This window comes from Melanaphis sacchari, unplaced genomic scaffold (genome assembly GCF_002803265.2).
Source record: "Melanaphis sacchari strain LSU unplaced genomic scaffold, SCAv2.0 Contig0_pilon_pilon, whole genome shotgun sequence".
In the NCBI taxonomy this organism is placed as follows: Eukaryota; Metazoa; Arthropoda; class Insecta; order Hemiptera; family Aphididae; genus Melanaphis; species Melanaphis sacchari.
In genome coordinates this window covers 9,272,559-9,288,024 of record NW_020270366.1, presented here as the reverse complement: position 1 = coordinate 9,288,024, position 15,466 = coordinate 9,272,559, and the positions used below count along the sequence as shown (strand labels likewise).

Below are 15,466 nucleotides of genomic sequence, written 5' to 3'. Positions count from 1 at the left end.
AAATATATAGGTAGGTAAATGTAAGTAAAAATATCGAAGATATTTATTAACAATAATATTATACTACAGTCAATTGATAAACTAAGTAACGTAAAAAATAAAACACATTAATTTAATTTTAAAAAAATACAAACATACACGCTTACAATATTTATTTTATCTTGTAAAACATAATAATAACATTAGTCAATAAGTAATATACATAAGTTTTCTTGTTCTGTACAATTTTTACTTCATTTTTTTTTTTTTTTTACTACTCACTTCTATAAGTATTTGTTACAAAAAGTTAACTAAGATATTAATATAATAGACCATTATCTATGAATAAATCTCTTAAGTTATTATTTTCAAAATGTAATTTCATATAATTTGAATAATTAATATGAAAAAATAATACTTCATTCAGCTGCATAGAAAAACAAATACAATTGATTGAATCTGGATAAATAATAAATAAAAAATCTAATTAAGTTTTACTTTAAAATATTCTAATATAACGAAAAAAACTATTTTCTCTTAAAAACACTAAATAATAAATGTTAGTACCAACAAATGGCACACGAACTGTCATTGATCTAATCAATAATTTCTGATGATATAACATTTTATAAAAGAGCTAGTTATTTCATTATTTAATAGTCATTATAAAATTTAAAAATTTTAAATACTTTAAGTTATTTACTTAAGTTCTTATTAAATAAACTTAAAGCCTAAAACCACTTTTGTAAACTTTTTTAAATCGCAGTTTAAATATTTTTAATTTTCAAGCAAATTAATTAATACATATAATATGTATCGTTTTTATAATTATTCTTTTTTTTTCTTCGCTTTTCTCTCACAAATATGTAAAAGATCAGCCATCCTAATGCACCTTCACAGAGTCTAACCCCAATATTTCCTTTATTTACGCTACTTATTTTTATGTTATACTTTATTCTATCTATCCTTCTTTGGCCTTACTCTCTCTCTCTCTCTCTCTCTCTCTCACTATTTCTATAGTTATTTACTAACTCTCCTAAAGCCAGGCTCATGTACATAACTAGTGTAGTGGCTACCACACTTGTCCGGCAGGTACCCGTGCACCATTGTTCCCCTGATCATCCACTTCACCAACTATGTCATTAATTATTACATATCACCACGAACATTCGATATAGGTCAAACCACCTATAGGCATTTTCTGTTTTTTTCTTATTATTTTTAACATCTTATATACTCTTATTGACATACTTTACACCGGATATCATCCTAACATAATTTCATTTTAGTTGACTTACGACAGGCATGAGCAGTAAGAAAATTCTTAATTCTTCAGGGAAAAATATAAAAATGTTATACATTTCTTGATTATAGGACAAGTTTTTTTTTTTTTTTTTTTTTGTTATTATAAAGAATATTTACAATTTATATTATGGTGTATAATTAGTAAATTAGAAAAAAAAAATTTTAAAAAATAGGACGAGTTGACAAAAAAAATTAAATTTATTAATACTATATTATCTAAGCTCTGAAGAAAAATGAAATTATGAACAATAATATATTTCATATTTAATACAAAATTTTAAATTAATATTAATAATTTGTTAATATTCTTTAATTTTCAATATTGTATTTATTGTCTTAAATAAGACATTTATCTTAGTAAGTGTTTTAATTAATTTTACATTCTAATTAATCAATAGCAAAACCATTGAAAAATAATTAAGCACTATTGTTGTTAATAATTATAAACAGTGTTAATCGTTACCATTATTATACGCATTACGGTAAAGGCCATGGTAATCCTGAAAAATCAACAGGCCCACCGAGTCCGGCGTCGGCTTCCAAGAAGCTCATAATGACAGCCATAGCGGCCTCGTCGTTAGTTCCCAAATTAGACAACTGTTGTGGGGATGGTGTCATTATTTCACCGAGTATGTTACCCGAGTCACCTGAATTCAAAAGTATTTGGATTACACAAAATTCGAAAGTGGAGTGTGGTTGAAATTTGCATACTATTGGTATTAGTCGAGTTCAACAGGTTCACGCTCTCCTGAATCACGGTAAACGACGAAACTGTATCGCCACTGCCGCCGTCGCCACCATTACTCGACAACGTACCAGGTTCGTTGAGCATCGCCAGCGGTGAATTCATAAACGGTAAACGATCATTCTTGGACTCCTAGAAACAGTGAACATAGTAAGTTACATATACAATGTACTTAACAATAATACAAATCTTATAATTATTAATGAAAAAACCTACCACATACCACGTCTAACTATTTATACGAATGTTTGTTATTTCCTAAATTTTATTTCTTCAGAAATTTCAAAAATCTAAAATATGCGAAAACATAAAATCCAACCTAATCCAAATAATACATTTACTGTTACTGGTAATACGATTTAAACGCCAAATATTGAAATACACAGATAACATGGGTATTTCCGAGTATTTTAGAAATAAAAATAAAAATGTAAATTTATGAATATTGAGAATATTTTTTTTTTGTTTTTATAACAGTTAGTAATAGTATTAATTCATGCGTAATAGAAATATTTTTAAATAATGTTAAATTATTTTATGTATAACCAAACCTTTTCATATTATAATATTTTATTATCTATATGGGTAGTTTTATTATAAACAGAAAATTAGGAATAGAGATCACGAAATAGTTAATATTTTTTATTATATTTTGTTAATCATTTAAACCAATGAAATTAGAATGACTCATTTGAATTTTTCATTTCATTAATAACTATTTGATTTATCGTAATCAAATAAATTTTGATTTTGATTAAATTTTGAAAATTCATTTCAATTGAATATTTAAATCTTATTTATTCGTTTATTTATTTAAAATTAAAACATATAAAATATCAAACTAAAATATTTTATTTATTATATATATATATACATATATTCTATTTATAAATCATTATTCTTACAATTTCTTAATTTTGTTAGCAGTATAATGTAAATGAATGATACCCGCTATAAAGATTGACATAATGAGAATTAAATAGCCACACGGATTTGATATTGTAACTGTTGAAGGTAAGTGAAATTATATCGTATTAAATGTTTAATGTTATTATATTAAATCATTTTATGTAATAAAAAAAAAAAAAAAATGTTGGTTACAATCAAATCAGTCTAGCGTAATTTTACTAACCAAAAACGTCATATTTCAAATTCTAGCCCTACCACTAGATTTTTCTGCATCGTAATTTTTGTTATAAAAAGTTATGTAATACTTTTAAGTGTCGATAAATACTAACTACTTCTTCTATTGTGTCCTGTTGAGTTTGTGGAGGAGAACTGTCGGTTTCACAAACTGTCTTCTTTACATCCAAAGCAGTATCGACAATATGCATACCGATTTTGTTTGCTTCTATATGTGAAGTAATCAAATTTTGTATTTCTCTATTACCCAACTGCTGTTGGCTTTTAGACAATTGTTGTTCAGTATAACTATCATAATAGTTTTGCGATGGGCCCTGTGAAGAACACTCTGATTTGTTACTACTATCAGATTTGTAATCTGACCTAAAAATAAAAAATAAACGTTAAATTTAAAATCAATATTTAATTAATACTAACAGTACCTAGTTAAAATGTTATTTGCAACAATAAATTCGATATCTTTAGTCCAAGGATTTCGAAAACTTTTCCATTCACTTCGTAAGTTTACAAATGTTTTATCTTTAGCCCGAAATTTATATATCTGTAGTAAATAAACAAATATAGTTTTTATTTTTGAAATAAATAATTTTTACATACATTTACCTCTGTGTCTTTTGGCGTACATTCTTGAAGTGTTGCTTTGTGGATATCTACAAGTCTAGCAATATCATCTTGATGAAAGTATTCGTACATGCTAGTACCTAATAATTCTTGAGGTAAAAACCCAACTATATATGTAACCCTGTAATAGAAACGACTGCTTAAACATACAAATATTAACTATAATTAATTATTCACGGTCTACCTTTGATCCACAGACAAAAATTTTCCATCAATTGTGTGTTTTGAAGTGAAACATGGAGGTTTCACTATGTCCGATAAAAGTGAAGAAGAAGCCAAATTATTAATAATTCTACCAACAGCTACTAAACACGATGTATTGTTCGCAGATCCCGAATCCGCTCGAACGCCATTACCATCATTATCTTCTTCTAATCCCAAACTCTTCCCAGATACATCCTCACATTCGTTTATCTGCGTCCAAGGTTTTAAATAACCGGTACACTGGATTACACTATATCGTCTATCTAATGTCATAAATAAACGTTTTTATTAAAAGTATATTATTATTATGTCATTCAAAAACAGATAAATAGGGAGAGGTACAGTAATCAAATCAATTGTTTGTAAATTATTTTTTATTTTTATTTTTAATAGCTAATAAACAATAAAGTAGTTTGAAAGTGAATAAAAAAGTATTTAATATTTTTTCAATAAATGTTAATATAATAATATATTAATATAACTTAAATATAATCGAAAACAATCATCTCATTTTGGTTGAACTATTTCATTTGCTATAAAGTTCAATAAATATGTGTTATTTAATTATTAATTTAAACTAAATGGTACTAATCTTTATATTATCTAGACTTATTAGTTATTACTATTATTTTACTTACTATTAAATACACAATTATAAAATATATAATGTATATTATATATATATACCTGATTGAGTGTACTTTGATCCAGTAGTCGTGTCTGTTTCTTCTTTTATATCATACGCTTTACACTTCATTCGACAAAAGAATGATCTCCTAGCTCCACTACACATTTTTGACAATGTATTCATCATTTCAGCACGCACCGGTAACATTGCTGTTGGAAAAAGAATTATCTCCTGTTATACGTATTATCTATATAATATTTATATTAACTTCAAATAAAACAACAGAATTCAAACTTACTACTTGCGTTAATATATTTATCTCTAGGGCCAAAGTCTGAACAGGATAGTTGTTCCTTTACTTTAGCTACATCTTTCGGATGAATATAGTCGAAAACATTATTTCCGACCAAATCCTCCTTTATTTATATTAAATAACAGTTAAGATTATTAGACATTTTTAATTTTTTTTTTTATTTTTTTTATATTTAAATTTGTATACTTACTGGTATATAATTTAAAACTTGATTCACAGATTTAGATATATATAGTATCTTTCCATGATCACAACTTACAGCGAGAACAAAACCTTCAGCAGCCTGAAAAATATTGATACCTATTGAAATATTTTAACTTAAGCATTGTATTAAAAGCTTTAATATGTAGTTTGCCCTTGTTATACAACTTAAATATATCTAAAATTTAGTTTATAAATACGTTCACAGCTATAGACTTACAATAAAACTATATAAATATAATGAAAAATCATTATCGCTAATATTTAAATATATATATATTCTATGTTTAAAAAAAATAATTATTTGGAAATATTGGTAAAACTATTAATATTATTATTTATATAGTTTTAATTTTTACACGTAACTATGTACATTCTAACTAAATGTTAGTTACTAGTTTAATACATAAGTATAATAGGTAAGTATATGCCAAGAATTTATACATATTTATTTATATCACATCAATGTAATCTGTATATGAGTACAATTTTATAACAGTAATAACTAATTTATATCTTAGAATACCTATAAAAAAAAAATATAATATTTTAAACGTAATTTATAATAATACATACTAATTATAGTTAGGTTAGATAGAAGAACTTCTAGTAATTTTTAAATTGATTATGTACTTAAAGAGAGCTGAATATACAATATAAGTATCTTCTACCTAATAGTAAACTCACTTGTGTGATTAAATTTTTCAAATCTTGATCAGATAAAAATGAAGGCTTATAATGACCTTCAGTATATGAATTAACCGTACTTCGAATTGTTTTCATATGTTGCACAGCCATCCTGAGCACAGACAGTTTATCTAACTTTCGTGGCATAGTATGACACATTGGTATCATACTAGCTAATTCAGTAATATACGAGTTCATCTTATCTCTTCTGCGTTTCTCGATTTCACTGTGATTATGTCTACAATAAAGCAAATTAGCTGTTAATGTATAAATTATTATAAAAAACATTAGTGAAATAAACACACATTATATATATATTTTTTTTTTATTTAAAGTTTGTAGAACTTATAAAACAATAAAAAAAAATTAAAAAATGTGATCACTAAAAAAATTAAAACATTAACAAAATATACTAAAAGATAAAAGAATTGTTTATGTTGAAATATGAAAATACTTATGCAAAATAACGTTGTAAAAATAGTTTGATTGGTGATCTTTAAATTTAAAAATAAGAATGAATTTAAATTTTCTTAAAATAATTTTGAACAAGTTCAAGTTTCCCGTTTTTTTAAACACTTATAAAAAATGTAAAAATACCAATTACTCAATTAAATTTTTAAATGAAAGAATGCTTTATGAAAGTTTTTAAAGTATTTGACTGAGTTAACCAAAACATTAAAACAAAAATTAAAAGCACATATTGTTTTAAATCAAATATACTACTTGATACTTATCTAAAGTATAATTTATCTAAAATTATGAAAAAAAAAGTTCAAGACATAATATTTTAAAATGAAAATTACACATTACTTTTTGTTATTGTCATTTCGAATAGACCTGGAATCATCATTGTTGTCATCGTCAAAATCGCTACCACTATAAAAATAATAATAAAAAAAAAAAAAAAAACAAATAATTAACTTCGTATTAATATTTAAAAAAATAAATAAATAAAAAAAAATTATTTTACTAATTCTATTTGTGAGTAATTTATTAGTACTTTATTTACGTTACATTTGTGATATATAGAAAAATATAACCAATATACTAATTATGTTCCAACAACTAAAATGTTTGTTTAAATTATTCTTCTTACTTTTTTCAAATATTTTGTATACTTAGATGAACATTAATAATCACTAAATCTAATTCCCATAGGTACTCAATAAAATAAATCTTTTGTTATTTATATTAATTACATAATAACAAAAATATGTTTATTTTATTAATGATTTTAGATTATTTCAAATACATATAATCATTCATCAAAATATTCGATATATTTGGTATAATTTCCAATTTATAGAACAATATTAATTAAAATTGTGTTATTTTAGCTTAAATCAATAAATTATAAGATAATATTAAAATTATAAGTCTATTATACGCATTATTCAATTTTTGGATTATCTTATTTTAATTTATCTAAATATAGTAAATTGATGAGCAACATATATTGTAATTTATAACTAAATTAAAAGTTAATACTTAGTATTAACTCTATCATAGTATGATTTAGTTATTGATTATTGATGATATTAATTTTAAAACGTTAATTTATTTACAAATTAATAACAATAATTAACAAATCAATAATTTATGTATCTCTAACCACTGTAAATTAATATCAATAATCCATTTCTTACGTAAACATTGAAACTATGCAATTACTTGTATTTGTAATTTATATATATTTTTTTATTTTACAATTGTTTTATAAAATTAATACATCTGACACAAATAGTATTAATGTAACACATATACATAATTTTTAAATTCATGTTTAATTCAAACACAGTTAGAAGAAAAAATAATAAGATAAAACTAATACAATCAATCGTTCAAAATTGTAAGCTAATGAAATTTTTAACAATTTGGAATTTTCCCAAAACAATTCATGAAATATTGTATAATTAAAAAATAATGGATTAGCTTAAATTTAAAATTACATTAAAACTTACCTTCTTTAATACTTTAAATATAATTAATATAAATATTATTTTGTCTTTTATTATGGTGAATATATAAATGCATTATCAGTACTTACTGTGCGGATCCTTTCCTTTTGCTTTTGAAATTTTCATCTCCACTCAAATCCATACTTAAGTCTGCTGTCGACGAAGCCATTCGAGAACTATTTTGCATGTTATATGAACTTCTAAAAAAGTTGTATTATTTTTCTTCTTAAATTATTTACAAAATATTTATTTTTTGGGGGAGGGGGATATTTAACTACTTACTCCTTAATAGCTTCAGATACAGGCTGTAAATCATAATAAATAAGTTGTTCCATGGGACTGTCATGACTCAAGTTATCAAAGTTTATTAAATCACTATGGTCGTGTAACAGATTATTACAATAAGAAGCAAAATCCGAATTTCTAGCCATTTTTTGACTAGTTAAATTTTGTTATAAACTAAGCTTTCACGAAATAAATGCAACGTACAACTAACACTTGTAAGTATCAGATCCAATAGTCCTAAAGAATCTCTTCTGCGAGATATACTAGGGGGTGGTTTTGTGCGACGTGATCGAGCCTTACCATTGGCCGAAACAACAAGTGTTTACGTAATTTGTCAGCACGATTACAATTGTACATGTACATATATATATATATCCAAAACCAATAAAAATAATATATTAGGAATCATTTGAATAATATTCTAGATTAGAATCTATATGATGCATTAAAACAGTCGCTTTATATTGTAAGGTCTATAATATGGCATGTTACCATGATTATGATAAATTTATAAATAATTATTATTATATATTAAATTACCTAATATTTTATTTAAAAAAAAATTGAATTTCTTAAAATTCCTATTGTTAATCATCATGAATATAACTTTACCGACAAGCTTTTTTATAACTGTATGCGTACATAAATAACGTGTTATCAAACTTTTGAATTTTGGATGGGTTAACTCATATATTTTATAAATAAAATGTTCTATAATTTTTGTAAAAAAATTATTAGTATGCATTGTTTATAAATACATATTTTTACTAAGATTTGGTTTCATAAAAATAATATGTATAGATTGATATATGTATTAAATATAATATATTTATATTTAATATTAGAAACTTCCGAATTGTTCTTTACAAAAATAAAATGCTTGAATAAAACTATATTTTTTGTTTTCAAACTAGCTATACGAGGATGTCATATTACATAATTCAATATTATATTTATGTTTAAATAATTGATCATACCGTGAATAATGTCTTTTTCTCGGCTTCATTTTGGATCCTTTTCTGAAATATTATACAAAATTAATATTATTTGTTTGTGATTATTTTGTGTAAAATGTAAATAATACTTGAAATTGAGGTAACACCTTTATAAGTTTTTGTAAAATTCGAGTATAAAATCTGTTTTTAACTTGCCCTAGAGGAAATTAATAATGTCCACCCTTTTTGTCGGAACCAGAGATTGCTGCCCTTCTATTGTTACGCGCACCGAGGGAAAAATATAAAACCTAAACAATATACGCCACTGATATTATATTTGTTTTTTAAATATTCAGATGTATTGGATATCTACTTAACCAAATAATTAGACTGTACAGCAGGGGGTATATAGGTAACTGTCAAATGCATCCTAATAATTTATTTTTTTACATACAATTACTAAAAACATAGAACTATACCTATTTAATAAGTTATCGACGATAAATATTCTCTATACATATAATTATATAGATATTTACACTCGAGTAGAATACATACAATAAAAAAATGACTTTTCGTAAATAATAATATGTTGAATTAAATAAAACAGGACATTTAAAACTAAGTATTAAGTTGAACAAGGAAATATTCCTTCACTAATCACTAATAAAAATTGTATTACTATATCATATACATTACTATTTTTAGAGGAATAAGAACAGATAAAAAGATAAAATGAGGAATTAAAAATAAAATTAAAACTGAAGTATACTTACTAAATGTAAATATACTTTATTAATCATAAAAAATTCGAACTATTCATAATTTATTACTTTTTACGAAATTCATTTTAATCTCGGTAATTAATTGTTATTATACTATTAATCTTTATAAACTACTTTGTAACTATTACAATTTACAATATTATATTTTAGTGCCTATATTATTAATATTATATTTCTTTAGAACCTGTTATAATCATCAATAAATGCTTACATTACTCCAAATACTCCACTGCACTCACCTGTCTAAAGTTTAAAATTTGAATAGTTATTCGAATACTTAATAGAAAGACTTGTATATGCCTATGTGAAACGCAATATCTTACAAATAGAAATTGACATAAGTTATTATCTAGATATATTTTAAATACAGGATACGTGTACATAACATAATAATCATTCAAAATTAAAACAAATGGGATTCAGAGATATATAATAATTGGTTGAAAATCGTTTGAAATTTTTGATAGAATATAGTATATGTTTAGAGTGTTTAGACATAATAATATATCATAAATTGAATACATCTATTAATACGTCAGGATGATAACAGAAAATAATAATATTATGTAACCAATAACCAGGCCTGGATTGGTCCTGTGAACTACCGGGAAAATATAAGTGGGCTGTATAAAAAAATAATTATGTAATGATAATATGTATTATAACTACATTATGTAAGTAACTATATATAAATACAACTATATGACAATTGAAACGGAATAAGTTCACTCGCATATACTCAAACGAAAACTGAGAGAGGAACATACAGTTTATAAATAGTTAGGTTAGGTTTATTTAAATTTTTAATGAGTTTTACCGAGACTAATCCATTTTCTAAATTTGGTAAAAAATAAATTATATATTATCAAAATGATTGGTGAAAAAAGTTAGATCATAATGATCATATTATTATATAAATCATGTGTTAACATACATTTTAATTTAATCGATGTATCTATTATTGAGATATTTGACTTCTTTTTTTATAATTGAGCCATTAAGTAACATTTTTGGGTTAGAATAACATCACTTATTCGTTTCTGTTTACAAAATCTTATTATAACATCATATTACAGCCGCATAAGCTGTACGTATACACAAAAACATAATTCTAGAAGCGAGAATATTTTCAAATTAATTAAAAAATTATTTTACATGAGTTTAAATAACCGTATCAAGAAAAAAAAAATTTTTAACATTTCTAGGGAAGTTTACCACCCCACCCCCATATGTGTAATAAGACAAAATCTTCCGGTTACTTTACGCGTGGTTATCCAGTGAATACTTTTAAGTTCAATATTTTTTCTCTCTAATGATAGTGTATTTAACATAAATATTCAAGAAAAACAACATTGTTTATCTCGGATTATATAACACTAAGTTTAAAAATAATTATCTTTCCCATTTTTGCTAAAAAAAATTAATCAAAACTAAAAAACATAAATATGTAAACTTTGAAGGTTCCTAATGGTAAATTTTGAAAGAAGCCCAATGTTAATCGTTTGTAAGTAATACTCATTTATAGGCATTGTTTTGTTTGAACCTATGTGAGTTCGGCCCAATCCCTAAATAACGTACGAGTTGCAGCCCGGGTTTATAAGAGGTACGTACAAATTGCGGCCATACATTAGTATATATATATTACATGTTTTACATGTATATACTATATTATATACTCACTACAAAATCAAATTATAAGTTTAATAAAAACATGTAAATATATATTTAGTCACGAGACTCCTGCGACTTGAGCTCGAGTACGATCGCACAGCATAAGAAACCGTTAAAAAATATTATGGTTTTAACGCATTCGTACGCGTGACATAAATAACAATAAACCGAGTCTGTGGCAAAAATGTGAAGACGGACTTGTTCACAAGTAAAGGTCGCATGGGTAACTATCTCTACGTCTACTTCTATAAATCTGAGATATCACCAAGTATCGCTCCGTCGTGACCGTAGACCCTATAGCAAGCCAAAAAGGGTAAACGAACTTCGGCTAATCTTTTTGGACTTAAGCGATAGACGAATATCTCACTGTAGCGGCCCATTGTAAACTTATAAAAACAAAGATTAATTTTGGACTGAATACGCATTGACAATTTTTATTTTTCCATTTGAAATTATCTGATTATCATAGTTAATGCAAGTCATACGGCAGATAATATATAATGAAATGATATATATAATCTTTGTCATATTATATAAAAATATAACTTTCCATACGTATCAAACATTTCATTTACCACTATGTATATCCAACATAGGTAATGATAATTACTCGGGCCGCAACTCACCTGCAGCTAAAATATTGTCGGGCCGCAACTAACCTATCCCTAAAATATTATCGAGCCGCATTTTACTGGTCTCCAACATCGGAAACGACATTTTGGGCCGCAACTCACCTACAGCCGTTTAAAAAATCACTCAAATGAGTGTTTGGTGTATAGCTCAGCGCTATTTCAGAATTTGTTTATATATTGAAATTAGTAACCTCCTATTATCTGGATGTAATTATTTTTATTTATTTCTATTAAAATTAAAATATTATTTACAAAAAAAATGTGCTTATTATTTGGTTCCTACATTATATTTTCTGTGGAAACGAGTCCCCGTAACATATAAACACGTTCGCGCGCGCGTGTGTGTGTATTATGTAAATATATTAGCATACTCGTAGTCTGGCTGAAACAGGTAAAGCTTATATTACATACAACAGAGAACTTTTTAATGTCTAAATAACCATCTCATCTCAGACGTATTAATAATAATATAACCTAAGCCCTATACCACACTCAATTTTAGAAAGGAACACGTTGCTTTTCATATAATATAGGAACGACGAACGGGAAAGTGTTCTTATTTTATACAGAACGTGAAATCAAATTTGCGTTCTTCATATTATGAACAAAAAAATAAAACTAATATTATTTTTAAAGATTATATTGTCTAAAAATTATTTAGTGTTGGTATCAGAATTACTTCATCAATTATTAATAAATGACTAATGTAATATGCTATATAGAAAATAATGTTCATATGATATTAGCTAATTAATAATTATTATTAAATAATAAAATTATTCTAAGCAAATTTCAAATAACTATATCAGCTTCAATCATTAGAGAAAATTGTTTTACCATAATTTTGAATATTTCTACCCTATCAAAAATTGACAATAAAAGTATTCAATAAAAATTTCAGGTCTCTACACTTAACATTTTTTTGAATTTTAAAAAATAAGTCAAATAAATGTTAATAAAAAATTGGGCTCTTATTCTCTTAAAAATGTATTTATAACAAGTATCAAACCTATAATTTAGTCATTACTATACTATGACTAAACATAAAAATTCACGTACAGATATATAAAAAAAAAATATTTTAACATTTTTTTTTTTTTTTTTTAATAAATACAATCTGTGAACAAAAAGTAAACTTCTCAGCGAAAAATATATATATACAAGGCATGAATAACATAAAAGAAAAATTCTATTGACATCACTTCAAAGTTTACCTGATAAGATTTTATTGTCTTAATATTTTTTAAATATTAAGTGTTGAAATTATGATCTATTATGTTTTTTATGATTTAATAATGTTTAAAAATTGAAATAACTGGTTTATTTTTAAGAATCAAGTCATGGCTATTAAAGTGATTTAATATTTCTTAATATTTTTTTAAGGAAATTATATTCGATTGCAATTTTGATTTATTATTTTGGTTTCGTATAAATAATGAACAATTTAAAGAGTTCTAAAGACTTTGACGAGTTAATCCCGTTTCCAATACCTCCCTCAAATCCCCTTCATCGCTTCACTTATTCTTACCATAAATCTATGTATGCGTATGCTAATAAATCTAGTATCATTCTTCAAGTATAATAATTTATATTGAAGTGTATAACTAATAACTGTACTAGTTACTTGTAGTATTACAGTTCATAGTTGTGAATATAAAAAAATATTTTTGAATGTGATTTTTTTTTTGCAATTGGCGGTAAATTATTAAGAGGTGATAATGAATATTGTAAGTTAAAAACTGTTTCCCCTCCTTAATAGTTAGCGGTAACTTGTAATAGATATTGAATTCAAACACGAATATGATATTATTTATGACTACTCGTCAATAATCTCTACGAACCTACGTTTATAATTGTGCGTATATTAAATTCGAATAAATTATGCGCTACTCACCAATTTATAATTATATAAATATATAATAAATATACATCAACAATAATAAGTATAATATGTTCGTTATCGTCTTCTGTGTCAAAATGTCGAGCAACGCGAGTAAAACGTCGGTGGAGCGGCAAAAGTCGGAAATTGTATTATGTTTAATTTTTTTTTGTCTTAGATCAAAACATAATAGGTAAATAATCGTATTCTACAAATCCTAATAAACGGTAAATAATCACGTTTCATCCGGCGAGGCGAACTTATTTTAAATTATAATAATATTATCGTTTTCGTGAGGCGTACACTCAATCGGTCTATATACACGCAATATTACACACACTCGAATATTGTGTGCGACGACGAGAAAGGTCTTCTCCTCACTCTCGTTCACTTATCTAAATCATTTTTAGTCCGCGCGCCATGTACCGCCGTCGTCGACTCGCTCATCACAATAACACAATAATATAATATTATATTATTAATGCGTTTATATTATACATATATATATATATGTATATGTATACAAGTACTGTTATCGGAGAGTTATACCACCGAACAGCCTTATCGAGTTCCTTCAAATTCGTGTTTTTATTGTGCATACATATTATATTAATATACATTCTAAGATGTGTAAAACAAATAATAATAACAGGCGAGAGTTTGTAATAGCTTATAATAAACAACTTGATAATTTTCCTGCTTTAACGGCATATAGATAACAACGAAATGACTTATAATAACATCATAATTAGATACGATACGTCTATATTATAATTATAAATATATATATATATAGGTATTTTTATACATTATTATCACCTAGATATATTTTTTTTTTACATATTTTAAGAGTTTCGAAGTGCCTTTATTCAAGAATATGCTAAAGCCTTTAAATACCTACAACTCTAATACTTATTGTAAAAATATTTTATAGATTATGTAACAAAAAAATGAATGTTAAAAAACATATTTAAAAAAAATTAGGAATACCTACACAATATGTAAAATTATTATTTTTACAATAAAAATATGTAATGCAGAGATCTATACACGAAAATATATCAAAAGATTTGAGTTGAAAAAGCTATCAAATTGGTAACACTCTTATAGGGACAGAAGCTACCTATTTTATATAAATACATGTAATCTTCAACACAATGTAGGTACAACCAGCTGCATAGGTATAACATTCTATTACATAATGTTAGGGGTGGAGTAGGAAAAAAATTAAAGCCAAGAAAATGAATTTCTTCCTGCCTATTCAATATTTTCATCTCTTGAATAAAATAAAAAAAAAATTTCAATCTATATACTCTTCAGGCCAACGAGCCATGTAACTTCCAGGCCACCAGAATTTTTCACGGTATCCCGGTGGGCCAATCCGCCATATTATATTTGTTTTACGGAACTTAAAGCGGCCAAATAAGTTTTTTAATGGAATTCGTTGTATAGCACGTCATGTTATATTGCATTACAAAGTGTTTACTGAGTAGAG

General features: G+C 25.2%; 1 protein-coding gene and 1 long non-coding RNA gene across 5 annotated transcripts; one reads left to right on the top strand and one right to left on the bottom strand.

Annotated features, from left to right (window-relative positions):
* Positions 1–400: 400 nt before the first annotated feature.
* LOC112596916 (protein cycle) lies at positions 401–14,341 on the bottom strand. 4 transcript variants are annotated; one of them, XM_025342806.1, is made up of 15 exons: positions 13,987–14,341; positions 9,047–9,088; positions 7,874–7,984; positions 6,637–6,702; positions 5,827–6,064; positions 5,129–5,221; positions 4,924–5,041; positions 4,685–4,834; positions 3,978–4,260; positions 3,770–3,914; positions 3,595–3,713; positions 3,268–3,535; positions 1,996–2,161; positions 1,748–1,931; positions 401–438 (listed from the first exon to the last, which is right to left on the bottom strand). In XM_025342806.1, the coding sequence occupies exons 2-14, from the start codon at positions 9,073–9,075 to the stop codon at positions 1,762–1,764; spliced, it is 1,956 nt and encodes a 651-aa protein (XP_025198591.1). In that variant the 5' UTR covers positions 9,076–9,088; positions 13,987–14,341; the 3' UTR covers positions 401–438; positions 1,748–1,761. The 4 variants fall into 4 exon arrangements, with proteins under 4 accessions (XP_025198591.1, XP_025198598.1, XP_025198574.1 ...); XM_025342813.1 differs by having other exon boundaries at positions 3,776–3,914; XM_025342789.1 differs by lacking the exons at positions 9,047–9,088; positions 13,987–14,341 and adding an exon at positions 8,067–8,283.
* Positions 2,083–4,071, top strand: LOC112596953. The gene is made up of 3 exons (XR_003114805.1): positions 2,083–2,179; positions 2,954–3,043; positions 3,991–4,071. It is a non-coding gene; the product is annotated as an uncharacterized LOC112596953 (long non-coding RNA).
* Positions 14,342–15,466: the final 1,125 nt, after the last annotated feature.